We start from the raw sequence: 17,683 nt of genomic DNA, 5'->3' as shown, positions 1-17,683 counted from the left end.
ATCATTCATATACTGTAAGAGCAGATTTATGTTAATTGTTATGTGTCATGGTCTGGTTGTACGCTGAACGCTGTTCAGCATCATGTTATGCTCTGTGCAGATGTGTGTTAATTGAATGATTTAAAGTATAGGATGTAAAATAAATGGACTTGTTTGCATCTTAACTGAAAAGCTGACTTCCTGAAGTACTAATTCTGTCTACTCCTGAGTCAGGTACCATGTTAAAGTCCCCTCCTATGATGAGTGTGTTATCTGAGTGATCAGAGAGTGAAGTGAAAAAGGAGTGAAAAAATGAGGGGTCATCCACATTTGGACCATATATATTTGCAATGCATAAATTCATATTTTGGATAGATAAATTAACTATTAGAAATCTACCTTCTGGTTCTATAACTGTGTTGTTTACGGTTAAATTTACTCTTCTACTTATCAGAATGACTACGCCTCTTTGTCTGGAGTTGTAACAGGTTGCGTACACATGAGGAAACTATGCTGTGGTGAGAACATCAGCTACAGTCTATGATAAATTAATCTCTTGTAGTAAAACAATGTCTGCCTGTAGGTCCTTCAATTTATTGGAGATTTTTAATGTCTTCTCCCTGGACCCAGCTCCATGCACATTCCATGAAATAAACCTTAGCGTGGACATGCTCAGACTAACGCAGTGAGTGCTGGATGCTTGCTAAAAGCATCCCGTGCGTGTGTGTGCATATATGCTTGCATGAACATTGTGTTTCTGTTCGTGTGTGGGCATCGCTTGCTACAATGTGTACACGTGCTGTCAATGTTGTGTAAGTGTGGTATTTGATTGCGTGTGCTGCTCAAATCTCTATGTGCATTACGTATTAAAGTGGAAACGCAGCGGGTTAGGGAAGAAAGACAGAATAGAAAAACTGTGCAAAAGAGTGGAAATGTGAGATAGAAAAAAGCCCAAAACAAACCCAAATAAACAAATGTGACCTGAATAACATTCTATGCTAGTGAGACTGGCAGTGAGCTATCTATTTTGCCTTGACAGATAACTGTGAATTGGGTAGACTATTTCAGAGTTACTTATATACCATCTACAGTGATATGATTTATATAAGTTAACGAATTCAGATCACCTGGGGTTTAGAAGAGCCAAGGTGTGGTGTCCTGGTCGCGGTACAGCTGCCCGTTGATGAATAACTTATCCACCTCGATGACAGCTCGGGAGCCTCCTTCCATGAACTTTCTCCGGATGGGGAAAAGGACCCTGCGTCTTTCCAGGATTTCTTTGGGAAACTGGTCATTGACACTGAAGTCCTTTCCTCTCAGCTCCCTGCCGTGGCCCGTCACCTGAACTTTCTGTTGGTTGTGTTCAAACTTGGCCACAGTCTCGGTCGGCGGGCATCAGGTCTCTTCCCTCCCAGGCGGTGCACTCTGTGAAAAGTGATGTTCTTCACTGCATCTCCCGGATGTTTCAAATGTGTTTGAAGAAAGTTTTTCACTGCGAGTTCAGGATCCTTGTCTGCCTGCTCCGGGATTCCAGAAAACACCAGGTTGTCCCTCATACTGCGAGCCTGGAGATCAATAATTGATTCTTTCATTCTCTTGTTTTTGTCAGAGATCCGGCTCTTTCCTTCGGTGAGTGATTTCACCGATCCTCTGAGGGCTGCGTTTTCTGCAGCCAGCGTCTGCACCTGTTGCTGGCTGAACTCCAACTACTCCCATAATGCCTGAAACTCTCTTTGTAGAATCTCTAACAGAGACATACGGGCGTTGAAACTGGATAATTTATTTTCAATCAATGTTAAAATGTCAGTCGAATCATTACCAGCTGGAGACTTCACACCGGGTGACTCTTCATTGCGACTTCTTTTGGATGTAGAAGCTGTTTCGCTGGCAGATAGGGTTTGGTTTGTTTTCCCCATGACGATCCTGTCAAAACACTTGATGTAATCCGTAAGGCTTTCCAGACTTTCTTCACTGTACTCCAGTGTTTTGTTTTTGTTTTACTCGTTAATATATTTATTCAAACAATAGTTATTATTAGTTATTGGTGTAATTATAATCTTACTACATTGTTTGCTCGATTCGATGTTTGAATCTGCCGATAGTCTCACAGAATCTCGCGACACTACAGCATCACACTTCTCTCACGAAGGCCACGGGTTCTATCCATTTGTACTATGTCCTTTTCAGTGTCTTTAACTGTTGTGAAACTGGTTGAGATTGAGCTGTTGGCATCACCACTGAGCTCTCCTACTGCTGCTGCATTTTCTTCATCGTTTCTTTTTTTCCCCTGATAAATCACTCACAGGGTGTCAGGAGAAATTAGGAACATGTCCGTGGCTCTTAGTTAATTCCTTCTCTGTGCCATGTGTTGACTGTACTCTGTGAAGAACAGTACAGAACAAGAACAGGGTCTTTCCATTATCTTGAATGTTTGTGTTATTATTAGTAGCATCTCTGGTTACTTGCAGTGTATATGGTCAGTCTTTGTACTGTAGAACACCGAAAATCAAAGTCTTTGGCCTATTACTGTTCTGATCTTACAGACCATAAATTCTATGTGCTTACTCAATAAGAGAGAGATAAATAGACAGAGAGCAAGATAATCCACTTAAGCATTCTATGAAGAAAGCAAACCGATGAATCTTTCTTCGCCCAGTGCTTTATGTAGCAGATGGACGTTTCTCCTGTTCTTCGAGAGATGCCACAGCTACATTTAACCACATGGTCTATTCTCTGCAACACTCTGAAGCAGGGGTGTCAAACTCATTTTTACCAAGGGCCACATCAGCATAATGGTTGCCCTCAAAGGGCCAGATGTAACTGTGAGACAGTATAAATGTAACCAAATGTCATGTAAAATAAATGTAACTACTCCTTAATGTTAAATAACTCTGAATTTATTACTTATTCAAGTTTCAAATATTACATATATTTGCATAGATAAAAATATGTTTGCTTGTTGCTCTGTTATTTTAACATAAATCCTTTTAATTTGCCAGGTTAAGAAACCCACATTACTCCATCACTTAACAATCAAACTATCCAAGTAAATAAAGAAAAATCTCAAACACAAGTGATGACATTAACTTTGTTCAAATCTTTATTTGTCACAGTTGCGAGTGAGAGGGACAGAATAACAGTACAACCAACAATTATGAGCTGCTAAGAACAGTAAGCGCATTCCCACTGGAGGACCCTTTTGCAGTTCCTATAACCTTTTCAGTAATAGGGCCGTTTCCGTTTTTTTGCGCATTCGGACATACAGGAACTAGGGACCGGCCCTCAGTTCCTATAACTATTTTAGCTCCTTCTCTGAGGCAGGGTCTTTTCTGGGTTCCATAGGAACACATATGACGTAGGTGTTTGGTAGCTACGCTCCTTGTCCGAAATGTTTACTCATACGACACGGACACAACTGGCGCATCTTTATAATAAGTTAAACTTAGACGTCGTCTCCTGTTGTCTGCGGCGCTCTGCTCTCCTTCTTTCCTTCATGAAAGGAAGAAGTATTGCCTGCCGCTCGATTCTTCATCTTCTGACTCTCGCTGTGTGCTCTTCCAGCCTGGATATAATCGTCCATGATTAATATTATGGTCATGCCGACCATGAACATGGTGGCCTCCTCACTTTCCATATTAGCTTCTTGGTGGTGTTGTTTTCTTCTCTCCTTACTTTTCGCGGGTTTTGGTTTTTTTGTCGAGTGTGGCGCTAAAGTAACACGTCCATTGCAGACGGTTGCGTCACATCAGTCCCTGTCAAGGTCCCTGACTCATGTGCGAAAGCAAAATGAAGTTCCCCTGGGGAAGCAAATTCGGGGTGGACAGTTCTTAGAACTGCGTTCTTAGAACGTCTCTGTTCGAATGCAGCTAGTGTGACAGATGTAGCATTTTACAAAAACAATCAGCTCCACACAGCCTTGCATGCATCCAACTAATGAGAGATGGTTAATTACAGTAAACGTTTGTCTGCATAAACACATCAACCTGTAAAACACTAAATACATTGATACACATATAAAGTAGTATATGTGTAACAAACTCAAAATAATAAAAAAGGGGTTGTCTCAGTTAACAACTATATTGGTCAACTTTAACAAACACAAACCAAAATGCAAGCACAATCATTAAATTGCACACCATTCAACTATTTGATAAACTGATCAAGAAGGCCAGCTCTGTCTTGGGTTGCCCCCTTGACTCAGTGCAGGTAGTGGGACAGAGGAGGATGATAACAAAACTATCATCAATGATGCCACCCCATGCAAGGCACCATCAGTGACAGACTCAGCAACAGACTCCTTCACCCTAAGTGTATGACGGAGAGATATCGTAGGTTCTTCCTTCCTGCTGCTGTCAGACTGTTTAACAATCACTCAAACACTGTGGAATACGATTAAATGTGCAATAACCACTATTCCACTGTGCAATTCACTAGCCCATGTACAACTGCTACTATCTGCTGTTGTGTGTTTCTATTGTTTTTCTTTATCTTTATCTTTCTCCTGGACTAAGGATCTTTCTTGCTGCTGTAACAATGTGAATTTCACATGAAATGCATTTTATTATATTTTAATTAGGTTTTTAAAAATGCTATGCAATAAAATCTATGTGTTTTCTAGTCAGATGTCTGATACTGTTTTTCCGTGGCCAGTCTGTCAGTGTTTGGTTTTAGGTTTTGCTATGAGGCAATTCGTAGAACACTGTGTAAGTTGTCATCAGTGATGTGTGACCTGTGCTAGTTGTAGTTTTAGTTTAGATTCATTATTGAAAACACCTGTTCGCACAGATAGATGCCCCCAAACATAGACAGAACATGGGCAGTATGAATTTGAAGCTGTGGCATCAAACCAGGGGGCAGTAAACGGTAAAAGTCCTGGATTGCAGCAACCTGGAACTTTGCTCACTGGCTACTATCGCTTTGAAACTCTATTAACTCCATCTGAAGGTGTCGGGGTGCAGAGCAGACATTGTTGGGGGAGGGATTGGTGAAGATGGCAAAGCCTGAGTGCTGTGCTCTAAAGTCAGAGAAGCCCCGATCAAAGTCATTCATTAACCGGCTCAGTTTGGTAGCCAACTGAGCACATGAAAACCTAAAGAGAAATGAGGCTGAGATGATCTGACAAACAGGAAAGTGGGCAAGATTGTCCTGTTTCACTTGGCACATCCATAGGTCATATCGAGGACTTTGCTCCGACTAAGCCACCTTACTTCTGTATGGTACGGCATGTCTCTGTACTCCAAGCCCATCTCCTGCAGGAACAGCTGGAATTGACAGTGATTGAGACCATGCACCCTAATGAAGTTCACTGTTTTCATGACCGTGGTCACGATATCCATCCCCAGCACCTTCTTCACACAGCTTCTTGATGGATAATGCAATGATACGTGATCAGAGGCATGTGACAGTTACTTTTTTGCTTTTTCTCCTTCATTAGTCCAACGAAGCCCGCTTTTTCTCCACACATTACTGGTGCATCGTCTGTTGTTAATCCAACCAATTTTTCCCAGGGTAAGGCATTTTTACTTATGGACTTCTCTACATTATCAAAAATGTCCCACCCCGTTGTGGTCCCATGCATGGCAGCTAAATGCAACAGCTCCTCAGTGACAGAGAGGTCTGTCTTCACGCCTCTAATAAAAATGGATAGCTGCGCTGTATCCATGTTTGTACTTTCATCAAGAGCTAATGAAAAAGCTATGTAGCTGCGTGTCTCTTCGGCCAGCTGTGTTGCTAGGTCTCCTGCCAGTTTCTTCACTCGGTCCGCAATGGTGTTAAACTGACATTTTTAAAAGTCTGAGACAAAAAGTCGGGACACACCTGCTCACAGACCTTCAACATGCACTGCTTCAAAAACGTGCCTTTTGAAAAAGACTTTGAAGCGCGTGCGATTTCTTCAGCCACAACAAAGCTTGCTTTCACTGCCGCTTTGATTTTGGTTGTGGCTTTCAAGAACACATTCTGCTGCGATCGCAGTTTGCCTTTTAATTCTTGGACACGTTTTTGTTTGTCTTGAAGGCTAAATTTGGCATACCTAGCTCTGTGAATGCCAACGTAGATTATACTCTTTGACAACCGACACCGCCTTATAGCACAAAAGACATACCGGTTCTTCTCCTTGAGGCACAAACATTTATTCGCCTTCCCCATCTTTCTTGAAACCGTCTTCCATCTGCATCAGTTTATCTCTTGCTGAACATTTTGGGATAATTGTTTCTCAATTCCACTTGTTGGGAAAATCGCTCTGTTGTGGAAATACTGCAAGCTAGTGGCGGGATGCCGTCACTTTACGGGTAAAATAATTGGCTTGCATTGTGGGAAATGTAGTTTATGGTCAATGCACGCTTTTGGTCAATTTTTTATTTATTTTAAGATAATCAGACCTGTAAGCTCTCGCAGGCCACATAAAATGATGTGGCGGGCCACATTTGGTTTTGAGTTTGACACGTGGACGTTGACACAATCATCCCACATATTTTTCCCAAAGTAACTTCTGCCACTACTTCTTGCTGTTTAACTAAGGCCCTTGTAATGGTATGTGTGTTGTCCTTTTTTTCTACACTACCTAGATGGTGTTGTAGGTGTTGTAGTTTTAAGCACTATTATCCATGTTTCTTACTTGTAAGCCTACATCTTTTTTTTTGTGGTTATGTTGTCATTGTTTTCACATATAAACTTTATTTAATATTAGAGTGGCAATTGTGTGTTAGCTCATCAGAGCTTCTCAAAGAAAGTTGGAAATTGTGTGTGCAAGTCTTATTTCTTTTTTCTTTTCTTTTTTTATACAGGAGACAAAAGGCCATAGGAAAGTGTTAGCATCAGCTGAAGTCAATATGAAAAAGTATGCCAGTGCCACGCCAGCCCAGTGTGAAGTAACACTGAAGCTCAAACCCCTGTCTGTGAAAGTGGTTGAAGCCACACTGAAACTGAACCTGTCTTGTGTCTTTCTTAAGGAAGGCAAAGCCACGTAAGTTTACTCTGCAGTGTCATAATTCCTCTAAACCGTAAAGTTGCATTATAGACCTAAAGCATGGCACTGATGGTGGTCCAGTGTGGAATTTTGATAAAATTGATATTCTTGAACAAGCAGTGATCTCTGAGGATTCTGTATCTTTTCTCACAGGGATGAGGACATGCAAAGTTTGGCCAGTTTAATGAGCATAAAACAGAGCGACGTCGGTAATCTGGATGATTTTAATGACAGTGAAGATGAAGTTGGCGAGGAGAGAAGGGCCAGCTTTGGAACTGGACAAGCTACTAATTTTACTGGTAACAATGGGCACACATTTGAGAATTGTTGTGGTTTAAACGGTGGTTTAACGTAGATTGAAGATCTGTACAATATTTCTGTTTGGTAGCCTGAGCGTTATATAAACTACAGTTATATCAAGTGAATCTATGAAGTTATATGACCAAAAATAAATAAATAAATAAGACAAATAAATGTTACAGATTTTTATTGAAATACCTCAGAAAATAAGGATAACCAAGATTTTTTACTTTTTGAATTTTTTTATCACAAAATATTCAATCCAACCCAGATAAAAAATTACAATTATTCCACAAATATTATTTTGTAATAACATCAGTTTATATTAGAAATTTTATGCAGGAAGTGCATCATTGCTGCAATACTGTAAAACTCTGGTTCTCTGAATTCTCTATCATCCTTGTTGCTATATTGTTTGGTCAAAAACTTCTTCAGCTAGACACCGCTTTGCCATTATCAGCTGGCTGGAAAACTTTACAGGGCAGATCCTTCTGTGACTCTGACTGTCCATTGGCTGGTTTCTGAGTTACATAAAAACCTAATGTGACTTTATTGTCCTCTGGTTAGTTTAAAAAAATGTAGACAGACACACACTTTAATAGAATAAATAAAATAAAAAAAATAAAAAATCCAGGGGCTCTAAATTAATGCTCAGCTATTAACAATCAATCTATTTGTGGCTTAATTTTACAGCGCAACATTTGTAAGCACTGTTACATTTGACCAGATTCTTGTTGAAAAGAATCAGAAATAAAATCTGTACAGATTTTGGAAAAGTAAGATCAACTTGACTGATAAATTAAAGCTAATGTGATTACTAAAAAAAGCAAATACAACCATTATTACAGTGAATACCATCAAGCAGGCAGACCTGCTCAGGGTGGCCAAAGCAAACACCATTCATTCCAAAAGTGCAAAAAGAAAAAGGAAACTTGTGAGCACAGCCAAGAAAGTGAAAAGGCACCAGCAAGAGATGTCAGAGGGAACTACATATGGTGCTGGAATGGAGAATTAGAAAGATGTGACATCTACTGTGTTTATACTGTTTATCAACTTTTGTTGGCAACTTCTTGCATGATACGCCAATGTTAGTTATTTGAGTTACAGCAGTTGTAGGCCTTACATGCCTGCTGTGTTATTAAATAATCAATTTATATGAGCTTGTATTCTATATTAATATTGTTCTATTGTTCTATATCATTATTACTAATGGCCTGAGCATTTATTCTGTTTTTGATAAATTGTTTCCAATACAAATGTTATAAATTCCCCTATTTAAATCTTTGCCGTTTTCTCAAAATCAGTTTTTTGTATTTTTCCAGAATCAATATCTAAGCCTATGTAGCACCAAACTTTCCAGTTATACACTTAGCAGTATTCTGAAGATATTTACAGAAGGAATTCTTAATAAATATTCCTGGCCTGATTTATGTGACATTATAATGAAAAAATATGGCGAAAATCAATTTTTTTAAGAGTATATTTTGATTTTCTAGGTAATGAAAGGAGATATCCTAAAATCCTTCAGTAATTTTCTTTTCATCTGGTGTGTAAACAAAATGAAAAAAGAATTTTGCACCTAGCTTTATCATATGTTTAGATCTATCTACTGGAAATATATGCAAATATGCGCATATTTAATGAGATAATTCCTAATTTGCATAATCAAACATACAAATTTCCAAAACTTGTAATAAATTTTTTTCCATACTTGTGTAAGTAATCAACTGAGGAAGTTTCATGGTGATATCTATTGTTTTAAAATGTTACCCTATTCACCTGTATGTGTCTCGCCTTAACGTGCTCCCTCCCTGTATAACCTGCAGAAATGGCTTTTCTGGATACTATGACCTCCTGTGAGGAGGTACTTTCATATAGTTTAACTCAGACAAACAAACCATACCTTAAAATGTAGGAACACTTGTCCTCTTTCAGCTGATGTAACTACTAAATAGCTCACATTTACAGAATTTCAGCATATTTAATTTCAGCGACACAAACCTTTCAATTTCTCTCACTAACTCCAATGAAAATTTGGTCTGACACCAGAGACAGGTTCTATTGTGTTCAACTCGCTGCGGTTTAAATATTTTTCACTCCATGGAAATGAAAAACTACATTGCCACGTTCCTCCAAGCCTTCTGGTTCTTACGGTCTTACGATTTTCCTCGCTCTTCCAGTTTTCTCACAGGAGGTCATAGTATCCAAAAAAGACATTTCTGCAGGTTATACAGGGAGAGAGCTCGTTAAGCCGCAGCTGCTTACAAACATTCCTGTCACTGTGATGACATCACTACTCCCCTGTTGCATATTACACTGAAGCCATTTTAACTATTCCTTGATTTCTGCTAAATTTTCACTAGATTCAGCCTTTTGAGCATGGTCAACTAATCCCATTCAGCTCATGAGCATTCACACTGCTGTTTCGCATGAACAGCTTTTTTCTAGTTTGGTTTACTGTTGCATATTTCTGTATTTTTTCCTCTTTCTTATTTATCTCCCTTTCTTCTTTTCTTTTTTCCCACACTCTGGACATACTCTGCGATTTTCTTGAGCCTGTTTCAGCTACACAAAGGGCTCATAGCTTCCCCAGTAACAGCTTTCCAGCTGAGGACTCGGAAGCCCAGGCTTTTTCTACTCTCATCCCTCCCAAAGCCCTTTCCATCTCTTCTCTCTCTTTGTCAACCTCTGAACCATCTCTCCATCCCCCTGTTTTCTCTGGTACCTTACAAACAGGTTTGTTCAGTTCAAAATTGGGATTGGTTTCTCACTGCCATTGTAATTCTTGGTGATGGAAAATGCACCACATAAGCGGCTGGCATTTTGCATTTAATTTTCAGCTAATACTGACAATCAGTTGTAAAGAGACATAAGCTCCCCCTATGAATCAATTAAAATATTACCAGGGAATTTAGTCATTTAATTTTCTTTTTTTTTTTTAAATCAGCATGGATGGAATAATGAAGACATTTCCTGCCAGGTGCTGTTGTCGCGTCCTCATTATTGAATTAAATTAAATTAAATTACATTACCTTGGGCACCATTTTCCTTAAAAGGAAAAAAAAATCTTCAAATTATCTTAAATCAGTCTCACTATGCTCCTTTATGAGCTCTTGTTTGAATGGACCGAAATTACATCAAGAAACATTCAACTACTGGTTAATTAGATATTGGTTATTGATTGAACATTAACCAGGTATGGTAAATATTATAATAGGAGATGATTCATGACTTTGGTAATGGCATAGAGAAATATCGGAAAACAGGGGTCCTAATTCTTGTCACCGTCTATGGCTAAGTATGGGTAGAGGTTAATTACTGTTAATAAATTAATTGTTATTTTAACTCGACATCTGTCTGGACACCAACCACACACACATTACCTCCAAGCCTGGCAGAGATGGGATCTTACTTTGAGTTGTGGGACTTCTCAGACACGGTCCACTCGCTCGTCGAGCAGCCTTTCTTTTCTCTTTCACCATTTGTCTTTAAGAACAATGTCCCCAAGCAGCCACTCTCAGGCCTCACTACTTTGGAGGGTTAGGTATCTGTTTGTTGGCTCAGCAGTAGGGACCCTCAGTGCGTCTAGTAAGATGGTTGAGTTCTTTCTCTCGCATCTCGTGGACAAGGATACAATGATAAGGTGATGTCAGAAAAATCCATCCGTCCATTCATCCATCCATTTTCTATACCTGCTTTATCCGTCGTTTGGGTTGCTGGGGGGCTGGAGCCTATTCCAGCAGTCATTGGGCGAGAGGTGGGGTGCACCCTGGACAGGACACCAGTCCATCACAGATGACAGAAAAAATGTTGCGTCAAAATAACAAAAATAAAACCGTAATTGCATTCAACTGGGGGGTTTGAGTTGGAGTTGGTTGATTCAGCCAAATATTAGAAACTCCAACAAGGTTAACTCCTCTTCAAATAAAAACTTAAAACTGATTAAAAAAAAACTATAAAACTATAAAAAAAACTGTAAAAAAAACTGTTTAAAAAACACTTAAAGGGTATTTTTAAACCTAGACCTTATTTCTGGCATGAAATTAGTTTTTTTACTCACCGAGATCCATATAACGGTGTGAACGGGGGCTTAGACGGTGCAGCCTCTAAATAAGGCATTATCTGTCTTTAGTTCACCAATACTTAAAGACAAATGAATTAATGAACACGTACTATTGCACTGTTATCTCATAGCTGCTGTGTTGTTGTTATTGGTAGCTATCGGGGGGCTTATAGAGGGCTTTCTACACGCTCGTCTACTGCGATGACGTCATCAACGCACACTGCTGCAGCACAGCTTATTTACTCCGTGCTCTGTGACAGTCGGCTAACTTCACACATAGTTTGCTACTGATAGATTTGTGCAACATGGCAGGATATTTATCAGATTTTGACGACGTGGACGACAACTTTGAGTACGATGTATGTCCTTACCCGAGTTAATCCTTTCTTCTTCTGAATCCTTTTTGTTTTTGGAAACTTTGCTGACTTTGTTATTGCGTGTTGCCTGTTTCATGCTCTTCCTTGCTGCGGTCTTGTTGCCTAATTAGCATACTTAATTGGTCGGGGCTGTGTTTTGACTCTTGGCTGTTGTGTGGTAGATGATATATGGATTTAGGACAACTTAACTATTAACTATACCATTTCTCTCTCTCTGTCTTTGTCTGTGTATTTCTATCTGTGGGGGAGTGTTGTTTTATTGAATATATATTCACACTGAAATTATGGCAATGATTTGAGCCCCACTGCTGTGTGGGTTATCCCCACCATATTTGAACCACAAAAAATACTCTTCATACAACAGCAAACCACAGTGACAAATATTTAAACATGAACCAAGAAGCTGATGAGACCGCTTTGGTTGGCTTAAATACCTATACATAAATTGGATGTGGATGGGACATTTAAAAAAAAAAAACAACAGACGAATGGGATGGTCAGTATAGAGGCTACAGTCGTCGCTGCAGTCGGCCCCAGTTCGAATCCCACATCGGACGGCCTTTTACTGCGTGTCATTCCCCCTCTCTCTGCTTTCTGACACCAGAAAAAAAAAATTATTAAAAAAAAAAAATGGATAGATGGATGGAATGGATGGATAAGAGCACGGTTGGTTAAGTTAAGTTGGTTAAGGACTCACAGATGTATGTTGACCCGAACATTGAGAGTAGCTTGAGTACAGCCTGTTTGACATTTGGGTATTTTTCCATAGGCACAGTTTTCCAAAACTCAGGGAGCCCTTTCCTCAGTACAGCTTTCAGTCTATCATTCTCAGATGATCATCTCCATCTCTGTCACAGCTTCATCACTGATAAGCGGGGCTTTTAAGCAGTCCGCATTAATTCAGTCAATGAGGAACATGATCTGTGGCCTTTTCTGATGTAGGTCCTCGAATCGGGCCGTAAAACTCACCTGAAGTTTTTCAAGCAGCGCTGCGTATCCAGCTGTTGCCATTTTCAGGGTGGCGACGGTGTCTGTGCTGCTTGATTTGCGCAGAGTGGGAAAATGCGCTAATTCTCTCTTTCAAAGATGCGTGTTGAAGAGCTTCGGTTTGTTGCTGAACACAAACACACTTTGCACCAGGTCAGGCAGCATTTTGAATTTCCCCTGCAGATCCAGGTTAAATTTGTCCAGATGTGACAGCATATCAACCAAAAGCCACTTGGGGTCTGATAGAGGTCTGAGGATAGTCCTTTTTTTTCTCCTCCATAAACATTTTCACAGCATCCAAAAGCTTGAAGAAGCAAGAAAGCACTTTACCTTTGGTTGGCACCGTGGATGGGACATTTAAAAACGGATGGGATGGTCAGTAGTGTAGTAGTGGGTTTTGCAAAAAAATTATAAAAAAAAAAAAAGTGGATAGATGGATGGAAGCGCCGATAAGAGCACGGTTGGTTAAGTACCAACTTGAAAAAAAAACAACGTTTTGTTGCTTACACTTTACGCATTCAGTCATTATTCAATGGTATACTAAAATCCATGTGAAAAAAATTGCTTCTCACTGTTTTCAGGTCAAATATTTGTATGCGATTACAAATGTGATTAATTTCGATTCATGAATTACAAAGACTCTAATTAATTAGATTGATTTTTTTAATCGAGTCCCGGCCCTGGTTTAAATACTTGAGAAATGGAAATAAGAAGAGTACGAGGTCTGGCCCTTATTCCTGAATCTAGTTTATTGCACTCCATCCAATGCCACACTGAAATATGAACATTTTTGAAGATCAGAGTGTAACTCTGATTCAGTTGCCGTATTTATGTCAGATATTCTGCGTTCAATGGTGTGGCGTGACAGTTGAAGGTCTTTGATTGAATATTTCAGTTTTTTATTTTCTGGAGCCAGAAGTGAATGAATCACAACGCTGGGTAAACGTTGGAAAACTTGTGCAGGTTGTCCCCCCACTTCCCCGCTCCTAAGCCGCGGGTTGGCCACCCCTGTAATATATGGTAAGATATCCGTACTACCTGTGACTTGGATTCGACCTCAAAAGACTTCAGACTTGACTTCGACTCGCAAACAACCTTTATTTCATGTTATTATTATTATTAATCTCATTATTTGTCTGTCATTCATCTTATTGTATAATCTCTCGCTCTGAGCTAGATTTAAACGCCAATGTCACGTCAACTGCATGCGCCATGTGTGAAGTGCACATCTTCAGTATCATACATTTGATGCATTACTTCAGTATCAGACAATGGCGAGTGCAAAAGGTTCACCAGGAGATACAATGCCTTCAGACAGACAGCCAACAAGCGGACAGCAGTGTGGAAAGGGTGCGGCAAAACAAAATCCAAGATTGTGGTTCAACTACTCAAAAACTTCATCCGGCATCTGAAAACCCACGCAAACCGGGGCTAATGTGAAAGATGTTAAAATTAGCATTTAGCTATCAAACTAGCCACAACTAACTGTGTGTGCTTATGCTGTGAACAGGCAGATTGCATATTTGCTTTTGGCATATGATGTGACAGACTTTGGGTTAACATTTCACTAGGTCTAGGATGTGTCAGAACATTAGTCTATGTCATACCAGCCAACAATTGAGTAGTAAAATCCGGGAGATTTTATGCTAATGAAATAGCTGCCAGCACTCCCGTTTTTCCCTGGTTCTCTCATATTTCGAACCCATCTCCCGCTGCCCTCTAAGTTTAGTCATTTCTCCTGTGATTGACAAGACCCAAATTTGTTTGTTAATAATAATAAGAAGAAGACGCACATAATAGCAAAGGTTTTATTTTGAAAGCTCAGACAGGACTCCGTTAGTTAATGCCACTAACTTAGTGGCTCAGCTATTGACACAAAGTTGAGCCAACTATGGTCATTTTACATATATATATATATTAGAATATCCCCACACATTTCCTGCTGTGCCTTGTGTTAATCAGCAGATAAAAGGCATCTTGGAGAAAAAAATAATGAACGTGTTTGTATCACATTGTTAAACTGCAGTGCAGTGTTTCTGTGATGTTCATGATTTGTAATAAAAAAGAAACACAAATAATATATATGAAATTCATATATATTATTCGTGTTTCTTTTTATGATAATAAAATTTATTCATACTCTGAATGAACAATGAATAAATGTTATTGTGAATTTATGTATAGGTATTTAAGTCTAATAATATGTAATAAATGTTTGTATACTTATTTGCATTACCAACCCCCCAGAATTTGAATTTGACTTGAGACTTGACTTGGACTCTTGACCAGAGACTTGAGACTTGACTTGAGCTTGCCCCTCAAAGACTTGAGACTTGACTTGTAAAAAATGACTTGTGAACACCTCTGCCACTCACACACGCACATAACAATAGCTTGCATATAAGGTGCTGAGTGCCATTTGTACAAATATGGGCTTCACTGTTTTGCCAAATGTTGCATAGGCATATGGGGGTTAAGGGATGAATGCATCAACAAAACATCCATCCATCCATCGATTTTATTTATTTATTTTTTTCCCGCTTAATCCTTTGATCGGGTCGCGGGCGGGCTGGAGCCTATCCCAGCAGTCATTGGCCAAGAGGTACCACAAACGAGACAAACAACCTGACATGTATGTTTTTGGAAGGTGGGAAGAAGCCGGAGTACCTGTATACACGGAGAGTACATGCAAACTCCACACAGAAAGGCCCCAGCCGGGAGTTGAACCTGGAACTCTCTCGCTAACCACCACACTGCACCATTATGCAACCCCATCAACAAAACAATTAACTGAAAGTTAACTAAAATATCTAAGGAATAGCTCCCTAACCATTATTTCCACTGTTGCTAATGTTAAACTGATGGGTAAAAATATTGCTTGGGGTTCTTGCTAATTTCATCCATTGATCTGTAAGTGTTGAAATTATGGGATTTGATTTGTAGCAGACAGAGCATTCAACAGGATAAAACAAAAGAGAAAACAAAACAAAATTAAGAAACTATCTTTTAATTCATATATGATAAATACTTTAGAACTTGCCTGTGAATTCTCACATTTTCTTTGTATGGTAGTACAGTTGTAGCTGTTTCTGAATATCTGGGTACATTGCAAATTAGTGACAGTGTTTGATATGCTTTGAATGTTGATAAGATGCAATAAAAGTCACTGTCCAATACAGATCATTTTAAAATCCCCACACATTCACTCCAAAATGTACAAGTAATCACATCTGTATGTAGCTTTGGAATGTTTTCTTCTGAATATTTATCAACCATCCAGCTTTTCATTTGTTTTAATTTTTCTACTTCAATCTGTTCAACTCCCTAAAAAAAAGCACATCCTTATCCTCTGTCTGCTCCTTATCCTCAGCTCTTCTCAGATCCTTCCCTCCTATATATCCCAAAAAGCCCAAAGCTCACCCCACATCTGTGGAGGGGTTTAGCCCTGATCTCACCAAACCAACCAGTCTCCCCTCTGCCACAGCGAGAGGTAAAGTTATGCACTTTAGACCAGGGACAAGTTTTTCATCCCATGTGATCTTTCATAAACCATTTCTACTGCTATGCCATAACTGGTGTTTCTTTTTACACTATCCTCCCACATTTTTCCTGCTCCTTTGTTTCCCAGCTTCCTGGCAGACTGAATGGAGGCCTCCCAAATCTCAGGCCCCCTTAGCACAGCCTACCCTCTCTCCTAAGTTTCTCCATCCCTCTGCCGATTATCCTGGACAACCTGCACTGCTATGGAAAAAAGAGAGAATCAAGATGACATGTAATGCTGCTCTACTTGCAACCAAACTCAGACTTAAAACCCTCTCCTGTTGATCAGAGTTGAGTCCCTGCTTGATTCTTTTTCCTGCAGCGCCCACATTTGTTCAGACAGATTATAGATAGTTCAGTGGTTCCTGGTGCTGGTGCCACAAGGCCATTAGGGTAAAAAAAACCTTTAAAAAAAAGGTGCATGGACATATTTAATTGAATTGAATACCTTTATTGTCACTATACACAAGAACAATGAGATTAAAAGCAACTCCTCATTCAGTGCAAACATGCAGGCAAAAAATATATGACAACATATACAAGTGGTGCAAAAATACAAAACTGCTAGTGCATAGAAATATGCAGTATATGCAATATGTTTTAATATGCAGTGTGAGGTATTACACGGTATACAGATATTGCACAGTAAATGGATTCACAGTATTTTATGTTATTAAATAATTAAATATTGTGCAGTAGGGTAGAAGAAGTCTGGGGGTTGAGGGGGTTAGGCTGAGAAATTAGTGCATGTGTGAGTCCAGAGTGGTTATGGCTTTTGGGAAGAAGCTGTTCTTGAGTTTGTTTGTCTTTGTTCTGATGCACCTATAGCGCCTCCCTGAGGGCAACAGCTCAAACAGGTCAAAGCCAGGGCGGGAGCTGTCTTTGCTCTGCTGAGGCAGTGGGAGGTGTAAATGTCCATCAGGGAGGGGAGAGGGCAGCCAATGATCCTGTCTTCACTACTCTCTGAAGCCTCTCCCTGTCTGCCTTGATGCAGCTGCCATACCATACTGTGATAAAGTATGTCAGCAAGCTCTCGATGGATGAGCGGTAGAAGGTCAGCAGCACGTCTGAGTCCAGATTGTGCTTTCTGAGGACTCTCACGAAGTGTAGCCGCTGCTGAGCCTTGTCGATGACCGCTGTGATGTTGTCTGTCCAGGAGATGTCAGCGGAGATGAGGAGAAACCGGAAGGTGTGGACCCTCTTCACACACTCGGCATTGATGTAGAGGAGGGCTAGGTCGGTGCTGTGCTTCCTGAAGTCTACGATGTAGGCTGCCTCGTCTGCCTTTGAGATGAGTCCGACCACTGTGGTGTCGTCAGCAAACTTGACCATTCGGTTGTTTTTGTAGGCCGGACTGCAGTCGTAGGTGTAGAGACAGCACAAGAGGGGGCTCAGCACACAGCCCTGAGGGGAGCGCAGCGTGCTAGTGGAGAAGAGATGGGGTCCAAGTCTGGGGCCGGTTGGTGAGAA

The 17,683-nt window shown here is 40.0% G+C and overlaps 1 protein-coding gene across 1 annotated transcript in view; it reads left to right on the top strand.

Annotated features, from left to right (window-relative positions):
* ehbp1l1a (EH domain binding protein 1-like 1a) overlaps positions 1 to 17,683 on the top strand; it is a 99,078-nt gene that overhangs the window by 21,535 nt on the left and 59,860 nt on the right. Inside the window, exons 5-9 of the mRNA XM_072375857.1 lie at positions 6,765 to 6,943; positions 7,100 to 7,245; positions 9,812 to 9,982; positions 16,044 to 16,163; positions 16,302 to 16,445. Coding sequence (XP_072231958.1) covers positions 6,765 to 6,943; positions 7,100 to 7,245; positions 9,812 to 9,982; positions 16,044 to 16,163; positions 16,302 to 16,445 — 760 coding nt within the window. The remainder of the gene's footprint in view (positions 1 to 6,764; positions 6,944 to 7,099; positions 7,246 to 9,811; positions 9,983 to 16,043; positions 16,164 to 16,301; positions 16,446 to 17,683) is intronic.

The sequence above is a fragment of the Leuresthes tenuis genome, unplaced genomic scaffold, assembly GCF_036924035.1.
Source record: "Leuresthes tenuis unplaced genomic scaffold, fLeuTen1.0.hap1 SCAF_22, whole genome shotgun sequence".
In the NCBI taxonomy this organism is placed as follows: Eukaryota; Metazoa; Chordata; class Actinopteri; order Atheriniformes; family Atherinopsidae; genus Leuresthes; species Leuresthes tenuis.
The sequence above is the reverse complement of the archived record's forward strand: the minus strand, read 5'-3'. Positions and strand labels throughout refer to the sequence as shown.